Here is a 19,487-nt window from a genome sequence, read left to right on the forward strand (position 1 = left end):
TCTGTGTGTCTCTCCCAGTAATACAGGCTGGATGCGAGCTCTGTGTGTCTCTCCCAGTAATATAGGCTGGATCTCAGCTTTGTGTGTCTTCCCAGTAATATAGGCTGGATATGAGCTCTGTGTGTCTCTCCCAGTAATATAGGCTGGATGTGAGGTCTGTGTGTCTCTCTAGTAATATAGGCTGGATGTGAGGTCTGTGTGTCTCTCCAGTAATATAGGCTGGATGTGAGCTCTGTGTGTCTCTCCCAGTAATATAGGCTGGATGTGAGGTCTGTTTGTGTCTCCCCAATAATATAGGCTGGATGTGAGCTCTGTGTGTGTCTCCCAGTAATATAGGCTAGATGTGAGGTCTGTGTGCGTCTCCAAGTAATATAGGCTGGATGTGAGGTCTGTGTGTGTCTCCCAGTAATATAGGCTGGATGTGAGCTCTGAGTGTCTCTCCCAGTAATATAGGCTAGATGTGAGGTCTGTGTGTCTCTCCCAGTAATATAGGCTGGATGTAAGCTCTGTGTGTCTCTCCCAGTAATATAGGCTGGATATGAGGTCTGTGTATCTCTCTCGGTAATATAGGCTGGATGTGAGGTCTGTGTGTCTCTCCCCGTAATATAGACTGGATGTGAGCGCTGTGTCTCCACCAGTAATACAGACTGGATGTGAGCTCTGTGTATCTCTCCCAGTAATATAGACTGGATGTCAGCTTCGTGTGTCTTCCCAGTAATATAGACTGGATGCGAGGTCTGTGTGTCTCTCCCAGTAATACAGGCTGGATGCGAGCTCTGTGTGTCTCTCCCAGTAATATAGGCTGGATCTCAGCTTTGTGTGTCTTCCCAGTAATATAGGCTGGATATGAGCTCTGTGTGTCTCTCCCAGTAATATAGGCTGGATGTGAGGTCTGTGTGTCTCTCTAGTAATATAGGCTGGATGTGAGGTCTGTGTGTCTCTCCAGTAATATAGGCTGGATGTGAGCTCTGTGTGTCTCTCCCAGTAATATAGGCTGGATGTGAGGTCTGTTTGTGTCTCCCCAATAATATAGGCTGGATGTGAGCTCTGTGTGTGTCTCCCAGTAATATAGGCTAGATGTGAGGTCTGTGTGCGTCTCCAAGTAATATAGGCTGGATGTAAGCTCTGTGTGTGTCTCCCAGTAATATAGGGTGGATGTGAGCACTGCGTGTCTCTCCCAGTAATATAGGCTAGATGTGAGGTCTGTGTGTCTTTCCCAGTAATATAGGCTGGATGTGATGTCTTTGTATATCCACGGTACTGTCATATATCAGCACAGCGTCTGTCCTGAATATATTTGCTCTTATTTGCTTTCCTCTTAATGTATCGTCTTTTCTCTCTGTCCTGCCTGAGATACTTTAGCCCCTCTCCATATTGTAGAGATCTGTGGAAAAACCTCTATATTGATATCTCTAACACTGAGAGAAGGGAAAGTGGAGCGGACAGAGACTTAAAGAAGACTATTTAGAAAATTGCTTAACTTTAGATTTACGCAGCCAATGAAGAATACAAATTATTCTGTGTAAGGTGTGGATAGCCTTTGCATTTTTTTCCAGGATTTTAAGGTGGTCATTACATATCCAAGGCAGCTGTTACTGATTCAGATTTGTACCTTCGGCAGATTTCAATACCATAAATTAGAAGATCCTGGATAAAATATTCTGTAACACTTACATCACTGGCAATATTTCTAGATGACTTTGCAGCGACAATAGAAATTGCATCTCCCAAAACGTGGTGTCCTTTAGCGATTCTTTTCTGCCAGTCGTGCTTGTAGAAGCTCTGAAAGGAAAAATATGAAAAACATCACATTAATAAAAAAAAATTTGTAAGCAAAGAAGGCCCAAAATTAGGATATTAAGACACTACTGCAAAGGTGCATTGTCAGAATGTGGCAATGGTGCAGGATGCAGCTACATCTGGAGGGATATGTCATATTGTCAATCCGTTGAACTATACGAGCCCTGTTGGCAGGGGGAAAACTTCCATGTGAAAAGTGGGATTCTACTTTTTACTAGATTGCATGTAAAGCACTACACTAAAGGCCCCGTTACACGCAACGACGTATTCACGATATATCGCTGGGGTCACGGATTCCGTGACGCACATCTGGCATCGTTAGCGACGTCATTGCGTGTGACACCAATGAGCAACCGTTAACGATGGAAAATACTCACCAAATCGTCCATCGTTGACACGTCGTTCATTTTCAAAAAATCGTTGGTTGTTGAGGATGCAAGTTGTTCGTCGTTAACGAGGCAGCACACATTGCTACATGTGACAGCTCGGGAATGACAAACTGCAGCGTACCTGTATCCCCAACGAGCACCGAGGTGGGAGTGATGAAGATGCGGCTGCTCTCGGCCCCTCCGCTTCTATTGGCGGCCCGCTCTGTGACGTCGCGGTGACGCTGAACGAACCTCCCCCTTTCAGGGAAGGTTGTTCACCGCCCACAGCGATGTCGTTAGGGAGGGCTGTACGTGTGACACAGACAAACGAGATTTGCCCGTGACGCACAAACGATGGGGGCGGGTGCCATCGCTAGCGATGTCGCTCCGTGTAAAGCCCCCTTTAGATAATTCATGTAAGAGGCGTACGAGGGGGGAATTAAAACAAGCTAATGGATCATATGAGGAGCTGGCTGCAGACTAAAGACTATTGGACCAATAGACGTAGAGCGCAGTTGACGGCTCTCAGGGATGCAGACTTTTTCCAGCACGGAGTGCTGGTTATGTCGATCTCATTGTTGTTCTCATTGTTATGTTTTATTAGATATTTTCTTGCTTGTCAGTTTACGGTACACAGAAGGCCCGGGCGGCCAGGCATGAGATTGGTAATCAGAGCAAAGCAATCATTCCATTACCCCCATAGTATTTCAGGGGCCTCAATGAAGCTATTGTTCTCCTAGCCTCTCTCTAGTCCCATTATGTGGATGGGTTTGTGGACCCAGTGGAGCCATCACCAGATAGGGTCTCACATGCAGTCTCAGTTGAGGGGCACTGTCTCAAGAAAATACCTACACAAATGCACAATTAGCATTGGGGTTGTGTTTCCCTTGAGGCCGGGCAGATTTGAGTATTTAGGACATTGATGAGGGGATGAAGGGTTGTTGCCGGCTGCTACAGTCGTGGTATTCGTCATCTGGAGGAGCATAGGCTATGAATACCGGCAGGAGATACAAAACCTGTGGGCCAACCAAAAGTTGAGAGACATCGGGTATTGCCTGGTATGGGGGCAGTGGAGCCACCAGTCCTGATTTGGGATCTCGTGGACTGGGGGCATCTAGTTTTAGTCATCTACCTGTAGGAAGTTTCTGTAAAACCGTGGATGGAAAAGTAAAAATAATTGCATCGTTAACCTGGCTACGTGGTTAATACAACCCACAACCTCAGATCTTCACAGATAACATGAGGTATGTTTTCTGATCTTGCACAGGGACAATTCTGCATGCAAGTGCATATCCAGGCTCCATGTCAATACTCCTTGTCAGTGAGAACGTCCGTGGTCGGCACTGGTGATGCCATTACACTATGTATCCCCACACAAGGAATTTCTCACACAGTACAGCCATGCTATAGCTTTCATAGTAGATCGGATGAGCGCAGGCGATGCATTGTCTGAATTTCACGCAATAACTTACATCACTAATATTAGTTGCATTGTACTTGGCCTGGATAAACTGAGGGGCGTCAGGGGTTAAGTGATACGTGTGCAAAGTCTTCTCTCCTTTAGATTTGTATAGTCTCTGTAAAAAAATATAAGAAAAATGTAAATACATGAAGAGAAATTAAAGTTCTAAAAGGTCTAACATATATAATACAATTATACAACTATACCATGAGCAAAAAATGAGCAGCTGCAAAACACTGCAATATTTTTACAGTGCCACAAAAAGGGCCCAGTACACCTCATAGCCAGGAGCATAACCTGCCCAGCAGGGGCGTAACTAGAGTTTGATGGGCCCTGGTGCAAAATTTGCACCGGGGCCCCCCCTCCACATACACCGACACTCACGGTATGGGATAATGACACTGACACTCAGGGTACAGGATAATGACGCTGACACTCAGGGTACAGGATAATAACGCTGACACTCAGGGTACAGGATAATAACGCTGACACTTGGCTCTTACCCTCAGCACCCAGAATTCCCATGATCTGATATCCCTCTATCAGCACCCAGCTTTCCTATGTTCTGATATCCATCTTGTCCTCGGCACCCAGCTTCCCCATGCTCTGCTATAAATCATCCCCTCAGCACCCAGCTTTCCCATATCAGAGCATGGGAAAGCTTGGTGCTGAGAGATGTATAGCAGAGCATGGGAAAGCTGGGTGCTGAGAGATGTATAGCAGAGCATGGGAAAGCTGGGTGCTGAGAGATCTACCGCAGAGCATGGGAAAGCTGGGTGCTGAGAGATCTACCGCAGAGCATGGGAAAGCCGGGTGCTGAGGGAAGAGCCTTTTTCCCTCAGCACAAAACGTTCCCATCCCATGCTTGTATGTTTTTCCCCCCTCATATATAGTTCTCCAAATACTATAATGGCCCCCACATAGCCTTCCATATAGTATAAAGGGTCCCACATAACCCTTCATATATTAGAATGCACCTCCATAGGGCTCCATGTATTATAATGCATTTCCCACAGTCCTCCATGTATTATAATTCACCCCATCTCCATATATTATACTGCACCACAGTCTTCAATGTTTTATAACGTACCCCCATATTCCTCCATGTATAAAGTAGCCTCCATAATCCTCCATATATTATAATGTAGCCCCCATAGTCCTATATGTATTACAATGCAGCTCCATAAACCTTCATATTGTATTATGTAGCCCAGTACTCCTCCATGTATAATGCACCCTTATAGTCCATGTATAAGGTGTCCTTCATGTTTATTATGCAGCCCCATAGACCTCCATGTATAATGAAGCCCCATAGACCTCCATGTATCATGCAGCCCTATAGACCTCCATGTATCATGCAGCCAGCCCCCCCCAGGGCCTCCATGTGTCATGCAGCCCCCCCCCAGGGCCTCCATGTGTCATGCAGCCAGCCCCCCCCCACGGCCTCCATGTGTCATGCAGCCAGCCTCCCCCCAGGGCCTCCATGTGTCATGCAGCCAGCTCCTCTAGGCCTCCATATGTCCTGCAGCCAGGCCCCCCCCAGGGCCTCCATGTGTCATGCAGCCAGCCCCCCCCCCCCCCCCACGGCTTGCATGTGTCATGCAGCCAGCCTCCCCCCCAGGGCCTCTATGTGTCATGCAGCCAGCCCCCCCCCCCCCCCCCAGGGCCTCCATGTGTTATGCAGCCACCCCCCCAGGACCTCCATGTGTCATGCAGCCAGCTCCTCTAGGCCTCCATATGTCCTGCAGCCAGGCCCCCCCCAGGGCCTCCATGTGTCCTGCAGCCAGGCCCCCCCAAGGACTCCATTTGTCCTGCAGCCAGCCCCCCCTCAGGGCCTCCATGTGTCCTGCAGCCAGCCCCCCTCCAAGGACTCCATGTGTCCTACAGCCAGGCCCCCCAAGGACTCCATGTTTCCTGCAGCCAGGCCCCCCCAAGTACTCCATGTGTCCTGCAGCCAGGCCCCCCCCCCAGGGCCTTCATGTGTCTTGCAGCCAGGCTCCCCCAGGGCCTCCATGTGTCCTGCAGCCAGCCCCCCTCCAAGGACCCCATGTGGCCTGCAGCCAGGCCCCCCCCCAAGGACTCCATGTGTTCTGCAGCCAGGCCCCCCCAAGGACTCCATGTGTCCTGCAGCCAGGCCCACCCAAGTACTCCATGTGTCCTGCAGCCAGGCCCCCCCAGGGGCCTTCATGTGTCCTGCAGCCAGGCCCCCCCAGGGGCCTTCATGTGTCCTGCAGCCAGGCCCCCCAAGGACTCCATGTGTCCTGCAGCCAGGACCCCCCCCAGGGCCTCCATGTGTCCTGCAGGGGGTCCGGTGTCAGCGGCGGTGACCGGGTCATATAGTGGCCGCCGCGCTGCATGGTCTGCGGCAGAACAGCGCAGCTCCTCTCACAAAAAGGAGCTGGCTGCTGATCTGCCGGGCAGTCGCGGGCCCTTAACCTCCCAGGCCCGGTCGCAATGGCGACCGCTGCGACCGTGGTAGTTACGCCCCTGCTGCCCAGTACATCTCATAGTCAGGAGCATAACCTGCTCAGTACACCTCATAGCCAGGTGCATAACCTGCCCAGTACACCTCATAGCCAGGTGCATAACCTGCCCAGTACATCTCATAGCGAGGAGCATAACCTGCCCGGTACACCTCATAGCCAGGAGCATAACCTGCCCAGTACACCTCATAGCCAGGAGCATAACCTGCCCGATTCACCTCATAGTCAGGAGCATAACCTGCCCGGTACACCTCATAGTCAGGAGCATAGTCTGCCCAGTACACCTCATAGCCAGGAGCATAACCTGCCCAGTACACCTCATAGCCAGGAGCATAACCTGCCCAGTACACCTCATAGCCAGGAGCATAACCAGGAGCATAACCTGCCCAGCACACCTCATAGCCAGGAGCATAACCTGCCCAGTACACCTCATAGCAAGGAGCATAACCTGCGTGGCACACCTCATAGCCAAAAGCATAACCTGCCCAGTACACCTCATAGCCAGGAGCATAACCTGCCCAGTACACCTCATAGCCAGGAGCATAACCTACCCAGTACACCTCTCGCTGGGCAGGTTATGCTCCTGGCTATGAGGTGTGCCGGGCAGGTTATGCTCCCGGCTATGAGGTGTACTGGACAGGTTATGCTCCTGGCTATGAGGTGTACTGGTCAGGTTATGCTCCTGGCTATGAGGTGTACTGGACAGGTTATGCTCCTGGCTTTGAGATGTACTGGGCAGGTTATGATCCTGGCTATGAGGTGTACTGGGCAGGTTATGCTCCTGGCTATGAGGTGTACTGGGCAGGTTATGCTTTTACACATCTCATAGCCAGGAGCATAACCTGCCAGGCACACCTCATAGCCAGGAGCATAACCTGCCCGGCACACCTCATAGCCAGGAGCATAACCTACCCACTACATCTCATAGCCAAGAGCATAACCTGCCCAGTACATCTCATAGCAAGGAGCATAAGCTGCCAGGTACATCTCATAGCCAAGAGAATAACCTGCCTAGAACACATCATAGCCAGGAGCATAACCTACCCAGTACATCTCATAGCCAGGAGCATAACCTACCCAGCACACCTCATAGCAAGGAGCATAACCTGCCCGGTACATCTCATAGCCAGGAGCATAACCTGCCCAGTACATCTCATAGCCGGGAGAATAACCTGCCTAGAACACCTCATAGCCAGGAGCATAACCTGCCCGGTACATCTCATAGCCAGGAGCATAACCTGCCCAGTACATCTCATAGCCAGGAGCATAACCTGCCTGGCACACCTCATAGCCAAAAGCATAACCTGCCCAGTACACCTCATAGCCAGGAGCATAACCTGCCCAGTACACCTCATAGCCAGGATCATAACCTGCCCAGTACATCTCAAAGCCAGGAGCATAACCTGTCCGGCACACCTCATAGCCAGGAGCATAACCTGCCCAGCACACCTCATAGCCAGGAGCATAACCTACCCAGCACACCTCATAGCAAGGAGCATAACCTGCCCGGTACATCTCATAGCCAGGAGCATAACCTGCCCAGTACATCTCATAGCCGGGAGAATAACCTGCCTAGACCACCTTATAGGTAAGAGTATAACCTGCCCAGTACATCTCGTAGCCAGTGCATATCTGGCACGCATGCACTACAAAGCTGGAGATAGGTCATGTATTCGGCATCAGTGGTGACAACACATAAACCGAGGGTACAAATTTTCTAAGACAGACCAGATTTGATATGGAGAAGTGTCAGAGACATAGTAGCGTGAGGAAAATATTGGGATGGTTGGAATGGGATGAACTTTCCAAAGTGGGTATATTTTATATACAGTATTGTGAGACTGTGACCGGGGTTATCTATGACGGCCGGTATGTCTCGCCCCGGTTGTGCTCACTCCATGATAGAAAGTAACTCCACTCCAGGGTTAATGCTGTTTCCCTACAGGCTTAAGGAAGGGTTAAAAGGAAACAGGAACGAGGGCAGGTGTGCCGGGTGTGAGGGAGTGATCACAACTCCCTGAGTTCTCTGCCGGAGAGGCACATGTGTACTGTGTGGACTTTTGTTTGGATAATAAACCGTGTGCTGTGAACCTTGGTGCCTGGATCCCGTGTCTTCTGCTGCGCAGCCGACCACGCTACCTCACATATGGTGGAGAATGCAGGCATGCCAGCCCGGTGAGGTGTTGCTTCCATTTCTGGTGATCCGGTAGCACATGTCCTGGATACGAGCGGCTATACTACAGCCCAAACCCGGTGACGCCATGGAGGACATACTAAAGCAGCTGGCTCAGGCTAATGCACAGCAACAGCAGGCTAATGCACAGCAACAACAGGCTAATGAACACCTGCTCCGGTCGTTGGAACGTCAGCAGCAATCCTTGCAATTGCAGGAAAAAAGGCACCAAGAACAGATGGTTCTCCTGGCCAAGTCGATCCGTGCCGGACCGGCAGCAACAACCCCGGGACCGGGTGACGACGGCAGCGTCCGGAAAGCGGTGAGACAAGCGTTGCAAAAGATGACCCCGGGGGATGATGTGGAAGCGTTCCTGGCGGTGTTTGAGTGGGTGGCCGAGCGGGAAAAGCTGCCGACCCCCCAGTGGGCTGAGGTATTGTCACGCTATCTGACGGGGGAGCCCCAAAAAGCATACCTGGACCTCTGTACCGAGGACGCCTTAGAATATGCGACCCTGAAAGCCGAAATACTTGCTCGGATGGGGGTGAATACCTATGTACGGGCTCAGCGGGTAAATCAGTGGTTCTATGAGGAAGCTAAACCCGTACGCTCCCAGGCCTATGACTTGTTGCATCTCGTAAAGAAGTGGTTGCAGCCTGACACTCTGAGCCCGGCGCAAATGGTGGAAAGGGTAGTAGTTGATCGTTTTGTGCGCACTTTACCCGTCACCATTCAACGGTGGGTAGGACAGGGCGACCCAAGTACCCTGGACCAATTAGTGGGCCTGGTAGAGCGGCATGTGGCTACGCAGGACTTGATACGGGACACTGAGACTTTGCGTACCGCTCGTCGGTCCGGCCCCTCCAAGCCTAGGGCCAAGGACCCACCGCTGACACCGGGGCAGGAGTCCGCTACCGTCCCGTCTGAGGCCGCGCCCTCCGTCCCTGAGGTCCGGAAGGCTATATACCCTAAACGACAACTCGTCAAGGGGGTTTCCTTCCCTATTAGATGTTGGCGGTGCCAGCGGGTGGGACATATGGAAGCCCAGTGTCCACTCACCACGGAGCCCATGGATTGTGGGGTTACCCGGCGGGGTTCAATGTATGCTCAGGTGGTGTGTACCGCTGACCTGGTCTCCCCAGAGACTGAGCCCCACTTGTGCCAAATACAGGTGAATGGATGTCCGGTTACAGGCTTGTTGGATTCTGGAAGCTTAGTGACCCTTGTGCGATCAACCTTGAGGGCTAAAGAAAAGGCCACAGGACGTACCGTGGGGGTGGTTTGCATACATGGGGACCGCCGAGACTATCCCACGGGGATTGTCACCATCACAGCACCGTGCGGTCAGGTGCAACATGAGGTGGCACTTATTAACGCTCTTCCCTATGACGTGATCCTAGGAAGGGATCTGCCCTATTTTTGGACTTTATGGAAGGGACCTCCTAAGTCCCCTCAGATATTGGTCAGTCTGGGACCTGAGCCCTACAATCCTGAATCCGGGACGCCTGCCGTAGGGGTCCCCATGATAGGGACAGAATGTGAACCCGATAGGTCGCCCCTAGAGGTATTGGCAGGAGAGGCTGAGACGGTCGAGCCCATCCCGGAGTTGGAGGCGTCCCGGGATACGTTTGGGACAGCCCAACTCCAGGACCCTTCATTAATACATGCCCGGAGTCGGGTGACAGTAGTTGACGGGGTGGCACAGCTGCCAGGTGCCCAGGTAAGGTACCCCCATTTCGCTCTTAAGCAGGGTTTACTCTACCGGGTAGATGAAATACGGGGCGTGGGGGTAGAGCAGTTGGTGGTGCCCCAGCCGTATCGCCGGCGGGTCCTTGACTTGGCTCATAAACACCTGATGAGTGGCCACCTAGGGGTCAAGAAAACGCAGGAGCGAATATTACAAAGGTTCTATTGGCCCGGGGTCTTTGGGGAGGTAAAACGGTTCTGCGAAACCTGCCCGGAGTGTCAGCTTACCGCACCCCTGACCCACTTTCGCAGTCCGTTGGTACCGTTACCCATTATAGAAGTCCCTTTTGAACGGATAGGGATGGATCTGGTGGGGCCCCTCGTAAAGTCCGCTCGAGGGCACCAACACATCCTAGTGATCGTTGACTATGCCACCCGGTATCCAGAGGCGATACCTCTCAGACATACTGCGGCGAAGCTTATAGCTCGGGAGTTGTTTGCTGTGTTCTGCCGGGTGGGGTTGCCCAAGGAGATCCTTACGGATCAGGGGACCCCGTTCATGTCTAAAGTAACCAAAGAGCTATGCCGGCTACTCCAGATCAAGCAGTTGCGTACGTCTGTGTATCATCCTCAGACGGATGGGTTAGTAGAACGATTCAATAAAACCCTGAAAACCATGCTCAAAAGGGTGATCTCCAAAGACGGGAAAGACTGGGATATGATGCTTCCCTATTTGATGTTTGCCATACGAGAGGTGCCACAGGCATCCACGGGGTTTTCGCCTTTTGAATTGTTATACGGGCGACATCCCCGGGGATTGTTGGACCTGGCAAAGGAAACCTGGGAGCAAGAGCCCACCCCCCATAAAAGTGTGATTGAACACATTTTAGGAATGCAGAACCGCATAAGTGTGGTCATGCCAATTGTGAAGGAGCATTTACAGGAGGCTCAGGCCGCGCAAAGCGGCCGCTACAATAGACACGCCACCGTGCGGACCTTTAAACCCGGGGATCGGGTGTTGGTTTTAATCCCCACGGCGGAGAGTAAATTCCTGGCTCAGTGGCAAGGCCCCTACGAGATAAAGGAAAGAGTCGGGGTGGTCAACTATAAAGTATTGCAGCCCGGTAGGCGGAAACCCGAACAAATATACCATATCAACCTATTAAAACCTTGGCAGGAACGGGAAAGCCTGATGGTTGTTTTCTCCCCGTCTCCCTCCTCTTCGGGTCGTTCCCATCCGGCTCCCACGACCTCCGGAGAGGACGAACCGGAAGTAAGGATTGGAGAAACCCTTACCAAGACTCAGAGGCGAGAGGCCAGACGGCTGGTTCAGCAGAACCCCGATGTCTTCTCCGAGCTGCCTGGTAGGACCAGTCTGATACGACATGACATTGTCACCGAGCCTCACCTGAAGGTACGCCTGAAGTCATACCGGGTGCCGGAGGCTCGAAGACAAGCCATATCAGAGGAAGTGAAGACAATGCTACGCCTGGGGGTCATCGAAAAATCCCGGAGTGAATGGGCTAGTCCCATTGTCCTAATACCAAAACCCGATGGCTCCTTAAGGTTCTGCAATGACTTTAGGAGATTGAACGAAATATCCAAGTTCGATCTCTACCCCATGCCCCGGGTGGATGAGCTGATTGATAGGCTGGGACAGGCGTGATATTTCACCACGCTCGACCTGACCAAGGGGTACTGGCAGGTGCCCCTGACGGAGTCCGCCAAGGAGAAAACCGCTTTTGTTACGCCGGAGGGTCTCTTCCACTATGTTGTCTTGCCTTTTGGGTTGCATGGCGCTCCGGCCACGTTCCAGAGGTTGATGGACTTGGTGCTAGAACCCCACCAGGCGTATGCATCAGCGTACCTTGACGACATCATTATTTACAGCTCCGAGTGGCAGACCCACTTGGAACAGGTACAAGCGGTGGTAGACGCGCTTCGAACCGCCGGATTGACAGCCAATCCCAAGAAATGTGCGTTGGGACTCACGGAAGCCCGCTACTTGGGCTACGTAATAGGCCAAGGAGTGATTAAGCCCCAAATTAACAAGGTTGAGGCGATCCAGAAGTGGCCTAGACCCCTGACCACGAAGCAGGTTAGGGCCTTCCTGGGTATCGTGGGGTACTACAGGAGGTTTGTAAAAGATTTTGCGGGACTATCAGCCCCCTTGACGGACCTTCTCAAAGGCAAGAAGTCCGTCATGGTGCGCTGGACTCCGCAGGCCGAGGACTCCTTCCGGGCCCTGAAGGGGGTCCTGTGCGGACAGCCCGTTCTTGTCAACCCTGATTTCCGGAAGGAGTTCATAGTACAGACTGACGCCTCGGAGGTCGGCCTGGGGGCAGTGCTGTCTCAGGTGGTTCAGGGGGAGGAACACCCCGTCACCTTCTTAAGTAGGAAGCTCACCCCTCCCGAGCGGAATTATAGCGTAGTGGAGAAGGAGTGCCTGGCGATTAAGTGGGCCTTGGAGTCCCTACGCTATTACCTGCTGGGACGTCAGTTTCGCTTGGTGACGGATCACTCTCCACTGGTCTGGATGAGGTCCGCCAAGGAACGGAATGCCCGGGTTACCCGGTGGTTCCTTTCTCTGCAGAACTTCCGGTTTACGGTTGAACACCGGGCCGGTAGGTTGCAGGGCAACGCCGATGCCTTGTCCCGCGGCCCATGTTTGATGGCAGGAGTTCAACCCCGCTCGCTTGAACTGAGGGGGGGGGTATGTGAGACTGTGACCGGGGTTATCTATGACGGCCGGTATGTCTCGCCCCGGTTGTGCTCACTCCATGATAGAAAGTAACTCCACTCCAGGGTTAATGCTGTTTCCCTACAGGCTTAAGGAAGGGTTAAAAGGAAACAGGAACGAGGGCAGGTGTGCCGGGTGTGAGGGAGTGATCACAACTCCCTGAGTTCTCTGCCGGAGAGGCACATGTGTACTGTGTGGACTTTTGTTTGGATAATAAACCGTGTGCTGTGAACCTTGGTGCCTGGATCCCGTGTCTTCTGCTGCGCAGCCGACCACGCTACCTCACAGTATATATATATATATATATATATATATATATATATATATATATATATATATATTCCACACATTGTTTTTTAGATTGAGGAATCTTGTCATAAAGTGAATATCGAGCAGTGTTATGTGTAGTTACTCACATCACTGAGCTGTTCAGCATTTGTCTTTGCCTGGACCATGACCGGAGAGTCAACGACACTTGTGAATTTGATTGTATCTGGGTGCTGTCTGTATTTCTTCTCATTTAGGGCGTCTCCAGCCTTTTTGGCCTTCTCGACATCAAGAGATCCGATGGGTATCCATCCAGTGCCTTTCATCCAATTATTAAGATCTGACTTGTAGAGGTTCTGCAGAAAAGAGAAATAATATTGTGGTTGAAGCCATCATGGACACAAAGAGTACATCAATTTTATTGACATAATCCAAAAAACTCACATCACTTTGTATCTCCATCATCTTCTTGGATAATCCAACGCTCATTGCATCGGGGAGGTAGGTGTAGTGATGGATCCGCTGCTTATAATGCATACCACTGGCAATTCCTTGTGCCTTCTTAGCAGCCACCACATTGACCATGTCCAGTGGTGTGTTATACTTGGTCTTGGACTTCTCATAAGCTTTCTTATATTCTCGTTCAGACTGCATCTTAGCCACGTTCATGTAGAGTACAAGTTTGGGGTCATCTTGAAGGCTTCGGAAGCCAACAAGCTTGCCTTTCTGGTCCTCATATTGTTTCTTATACTGCACCTGAAAATTAACAGAATTAGCACAAATTAATCACTTTATAAAAGTTGGTTTAAGGTGATCACAATGTATCTCCAAGCTGGGACCTTCACTGGTCAGTTGTAATTTATGTGGAAATCTGTCAGCAAGTTGATTTTTTTTTTGCAGTGCCACCACAGGGAAAATAAATAATAGTGTCTTAGGCGGCATGGTGGCTCAGTGGTTAGCACTGTAGTCTTGTGGTGGCTCAGTGGTTAGCACTGCAGTCTTGTGGTGGCTCAGGCTGGGGTCCTGGGTTCAAATCCCATCAAGGAGAACATCTGCAAGGAGTTTGTATGTTCTCCCCGTGTTTGCGTGGGTTTCCTCCAGGTTCTCTAGTTTCCTCCCAAACTCCAAAGACTTGAAAGGGAATTTAGATTGTGAGCCCCAATGGGGACAGTGTTGGTGATATATGTAAGGCGCAATTTAATTAATGGCGCTATATAAGTGAATAAATATTATTATTATATAGGATTCCTAAGATATGGGCCTTTATAGCTAGTAATTTTGTACAATTTTTTTTAGTCTTTACCAAAGGGGCACAATTACAATACATTGATCTGCCCTGAGCAGAGCAGATCAAAGTGCGTCTGCGCAGGACCTCAATGCCAGCGCGTGTATATGACGTAGATGCATCATGCACTGCGGCTTCAGAATAAGGAAGACCAAGATGGCCGAGAGGGGAGGCGCCAGTCCCGGAGAACGGCGCCACCCATCCGACTGTTATGCACCGGAGCGACCTTCTAGGTGAGTATTATAAAGTGTTTTTTATGTTCTACACAGCGGCATGTGCTCTTATATACAGCATGTTAGAATGCTGTATATAAGAGACCACTGGTGGTGGCCGCAGCTTATAGGCCCAAAAACTGGTGACAGGTTCCCTTTAAAACACTAGAAGTCCCAGAGAGGGGTCATTTAACATTTCTACCATTGAAACCCTATGGAGCACGAAATTCCTGGGACTTCTAGTGTTAAGGTTTTGTTTAAATATTATCATTTGTTTTTAATTGAGTAAAATATAAAAAATAATTTAAAAAATGTCAGATTTTCCACTCTTAAACACTAGAGGGAGCAACTGCTGAATTCCTAGCGTACAACTAAGACGGGCTTCACATTAGCGGTATTCTGCCACAAGGCCGGATCCGGCACAAATGTGTTTCACTTCAATGCATTTCGTATGGACTCACAGCAAGTTCCGGTCACATGCGGTTGTGTATGACGCACGCAATGTGACCGGAACTTGCCGTGACTCCATAGGAAATGCATTGAAGTGAAATGCATTTGTGCCGGATCCGGCATTGCGGCAGAATACCGCTGATGTGAAGCACGCCTTACTCACATTACAACTGCAGTAAAAGTGGGCGGAATCTGCTCTCGTGTGTGATGTCACACCTCCATCTTCTGGGTGTTGCAAAAGGATAAAGGAGGATGATGTTTAGGATCACTGTGCGGACCCATTTTGTCGGTGATCCTGAACTGTGGAAAGTGTCACCGAGAACAGCTGCCATAGTGCTCCACTGTATCCCAGAATTTGGATTATTTATTTCAGGTGTCACATCGGTTTTGGCCAACATTTACATGGGACCTTTAAAGGGAATCTGTCACCAGTTTTGGGGCCTATAAGTTGTGGCCACCACTAGTGAGCTCTTATATACAGCATTCTAACATGCTGTATATAAGAGCCCAGGCCGCTGTGTAGAACATAAAAATCACTTTATAATACTCACCTAAACGGTCAGTGCAGTGGAGTTGGGTCATATGGGTGTCTCAGTTCTCCGGTACCGGAGCCTCCTCTTTCGGCCATCTTTGTCGTCCTTCTTCTGACCCACAAAGCTCTCCACAGTGTGGCATCCCCCTACATTTCCGCCCTCCTATCTGTCTATCACCCCACTCGGTCTCTACGCTCTGCAAATAACTTTCAACTAACATCCACACTAACTAGAACCTCCCACTCCCGGATTCAAGACTTCTTCCAAGCTGCACCAATCCTCTGGAATGCCCTACCCCAAGAAGTTAGGACGAATCATAACTTACTCAGCTTCAGACGCACCCTAAAAACACATCTTTTTAGGGCGGCCTATCACACTCCCTAGCGCCGAACTAAATTCACATAGTCCTTCCACAACGTCTCAGAACATAACCCCACGTCAAACTCCATGGCACCCAAATGCATCTCAAGGTTCTTGCCAACTGGTCCAGGAAACCATTATCTATCCTCCATTTCCTTGAGATGGCTGGATTGTCATTGTAAATAAGCACTTGTACCTTGCCCCCCATCTCATTGTAGATTGTAAGCTCTCACGAGCAGGGTTATCTTTTTCTCCCGTCCTACGTCATCCACACTTGCTGGCATTGAGGTTCTGCGCAGGGGCGCTTTGATCTACAAAGTATTGCAGTGTGCCTGAGCGAGACCAGCAAGTGTGTATGACATAGGACGCGTCATGCACACAGGCTTCAGAAGGAGGACGAAGATGGCTGAAACAGGAGGCGCCGACACCGTAGGACGGAGGCACCCATATGACCCAACTCCACCGCCCCTTAGGTGAGTATTATAAAGTGATTTTTATGTTTTACACAGCGGCCTGGGCTCTTACATACAGCATTCTGCTGTACATAAGAGCCCACTGGTGGTGGCCGCAGCTTATAGTCGCTAAATCTGGTGACAGGTTCCCTTTAAAATAGTCATCATCATACATTAAGGACCTGTTGTATGGCCCCCTATTTATATACCCACCAATTAACCATTTGGATAAGAATAGTAGAAGATAAAACACAGAGACCACTTACATCACTGGCTGCCTTCCTAGCGGCTTTAGCAGCCTTAATTGAGATGGCATCAACTTTGAGGTCATATCCTTTAGTCTTTAATTCTTCTAATCCTTGTTTGTAATAATTCTAAAAAAAAATAATAATAATAAATAATTAAATTATAATTGTAAGTTTCAAGGTTCCTAAGACTTTGCCTGCTAAGTATAGAAGCTGAGATGCTTACATTGCTGAGATTATAAGCATTCACTCTGGCTTGTATTAATTCTGGGACGTCGGCCGGTAAGGAATACTTGTGAATAACCTTCTCACCTTCTGCTTTATAAAGTATCTAGAAAGAGTGGAAAAAAATATTTCATCAGTCAGTGAAACATCTGTCCAGAGAAATGTTGATCTAACGTCCTTAATGAACGCAATGATTAGGAGATACTTACATCACTCCGCAGTTTCTGATTGAGTTTGGCTTGAACCAGAACTGGGTCGTCATCTACTGAAGTGAATTTAATAGTATCAGGATGTTGGCGATATTTTTTCTAGAAAATAAAGAATAATGTCAATAATAAAGTTTAGATCTATATATTGTACATATATAATCCTATACATTTATTATAGAACTTCATCTTTGAGCGTGTTAAAAAATATGGCCAAGAGAAACCTGGTAGTCAACAACATAAACTAACCAAGATTGATATAATACTCATTCCAATCACATATACAAGCCTTTTTCTCTCATCTGCCATTCTCCAGATCAGGCATCTTAAGAAAGACAATGTTATTCATGGGTGGAGCCTCTCTGCCCTCTGCTCCTCAGAGGTGGAGCCCCTCTGCTCTGCTTTCTTCATTGGTGGAGACTCCTTGTCCTGTCTTCTTAATAGATAGAGATCCAGCCCTATTTTCTTTACTGATGGATGCTCCTTTTTGTTGTCCTCTTTTAGAGTGAAACCTCCCTGTATTGATTTCTTCATTGGTGAAGCTTGTCATGTTCTCTTTATGGGTCAAGTTCTTGCTCTGGAACCTCCTTGCTCTTGTATACTATTGGGTGGAGCTTTTCTTTCCTTGTAATCTTAAGCCTCCCTTTTCTTGTTCTCTTCCAGATTTGAGCCTCCCTTTCCTGTTTTCTTCATTGTTGAAGCCTCCTTGCAGTGTTCTCCTTATAAGTGAAATTTTTGCTCTGTTCTTTTCATAAATGGAGCTTCCCTGCTTGTTTCTCCTATTGGTTGAGGTTTCCTTTACCTGTTATTTTCATGGTTAAGCCTCCCTGCTCTCTTTTCCTCCTGGGTGGAGGCTCCCCTCCTTGTTTCACTTCATGGGTGGAGCCTCCCTGCTCTGTTATCTTATTGGGTGGAGTCTCCCCTACTTGGTTCTCTTCATGGGTGGAGCCTCCCTGCTCTGTTATTCTATTGGGTGGAGTCTCCCCTCCTTGGTTCTCTTCATGGGTGGAGCCTCCCTGCTCTGTTATCCTATAGGGTGGAGCTTTTCTTTCCTTGTAATCTCCATGGGTTAAGTCTCCCTTTTCTTGTTCTCTTCCAGACTTGAGCCTTCTATTCTGTTTTTTTCATTGTTGAAGCTTCCTTGTAGTGTAGTGTTGTAGTGTAATTTTAAGCAACAGGCCAGATAGAATAACAGACGTACGAGTGGATGGGCACCTAGGGAATAGTGACCACAATATAATACAATTCCACTTGTCCTTCAGTAAGGTGCCTTGGAGGGGGGTTACAAAAACGCTGAATTTCAGGAAAGCAAAGTTTGATCAGCTTAGAGAAGACCTTCGCCAAATTGATTGGGACAATGTCCTCAAAAATGGGAGCACAGAAAATAAGTGGGAAATTTTTAAATCGGTATTAAACACCCACTGCGAGCTAGCCATACCATACAGAAATAAAAGGGCTAGGAACAGGAGAAAACCAATGTGGCTAAATAAGGATGTAAAAGGGGCAATGAATAATAAGAAAAAGGCATTTAAAAAGCTAAAACAAGAAGGCAGCGAGGAAGCATTAAAAATATATAGAGAAAAAAATAAAATGTGTAAAAAACAAATATATTTAGCAAAAGTAGAAACTGAGAGACTCATTGCTAAGGAAAGCAAAGCAAATCCCAAACTATTCTTTAATTATATAAACAGAAAAAAGATTAAAATTGATGGTGTTGGCCCTTTAAAGAATAATGAGGGTAAAATCATAGAAAGCGATGTGGGAAAAGCAAATGTTTTAAATACTTTTTTCTCAACTGTGTTCACACAGGAAAAGCATATGCCAGGGGAAATGCAGAGTGATCATGTAAATGCCCCATTAAGTATGACCTGCCTAACCCAGGAAGAAGTGCAGAACCGACTTAGTAACATTAAAATTGACAAATCACCAGGCCCTGATGGCATTCACCCTCGGGTATTAAGGGAGTTAAGTAATGTGATAGACAGGCCTCTATTCCTTTTATTTAAAGACTCTATAGAAACTGGGTCTGTTCCACTGGATTGGCGGCTAGCAAATGTGGTACCAATATTCAAAAATGGGTGCAAAAGGGAACCTGGAAACTATAGGCCGGTAAGCTTAACATCTGTTGTGGGTAAAATGTTTGAAGGGTTTTTAAGGGATACTATTATGGAATGTCTCAATGTTAATAACTGTTTAACTCCATATCAACATGGATTTATGAAGGATCGCTCCTGTCAAACTAACCTGATCAGCTTCTATGAGGATGTAAGCTCTCACATGGACCGAGGAGAATCATTGGATGTCATTTATCTCGACTTCGGTAAAGCATTTGACACTGTCCCACATAAAAGACTGCTAAGTAAAATGAGAAAGCTTGGGCTCGGGGAAAATGTGTGTAGATGGGTAGGTAGCTGGCTTAGTGGTAGAAAACAAAGAGTGGTTATTAATGGTGCATACTCAGATTGGGCCAGGGTTACTAGTGGGGTGCCACAGGGGTCTGTATTGGGCCCCCTACTATTTAATATATTTATTAATGATCT

At 48.8% G+C, this 19,487-nt stretch overlaps 1 protein-coding gene across 16 annotated transcripts in view; it reads right to left on the minus strand.

Annotated features, from left to right (window-relative positions):
- The window catches only part of NEB (nebulin), a 265,748-nt gene that overhangs the window by 193,777 nt on the left and 52,484 nt on the right, over positions 1 to 19,487 (minus strand). For all 16 annotated transcript variants that reach the window (XM_075317192.1, XM_075317196.1, XM_075317191.1 and 13 more), the window contains 7 exons: positions 16,951 to 17,049; positions 16,743 to 16,847; positions 16,538 to 16,645; positions 13,424 to 13,735; positions 13,129 to 13,335; positions 3,641 to 3,745; positions 1,675 to 1,782 (listed from right to left, as the gene is read on the minus strand). In XM_075317192.1, the coding sequence (XP_075173307.1) occupies positions 1,675 to 1,782; positions 3,641 to 3,745; positions 13,129 to 13,335; positions 13,424 to 13,735; positions 16,538 to 16,645; positions 16,743 to 16,847; positions 16,951 to 17,049 (1,044 nt within the window). The remainder of the gene's footprint in view (positions 1 to 1,674; positions 1,783 to 3,640; positions 3,746 to 13,128; positions 13,336 to 13,423; positions 13,736 to 16,537; positions 16,646 to 16,742; positions 16,848 to 16,950; positions 17,050 to 19,487) is intronic.

Source organism: Anomaloglossus baeobatrachus, chromosome 7 (genome assembly GCF_048569485.1).
Source record: "Anomaloglossus baeobatrachus isolate aAnoBae1 chromosome 7, aAnoBae1.hap1, whole genome shotgun sequence".
Lineage (NCBI taxonomy): Eukaryota > Metazoa > Chordata > Amphibia > Anura > Aromobatidae > Anomaloglossus > Anomaloglossus baeobatrachus.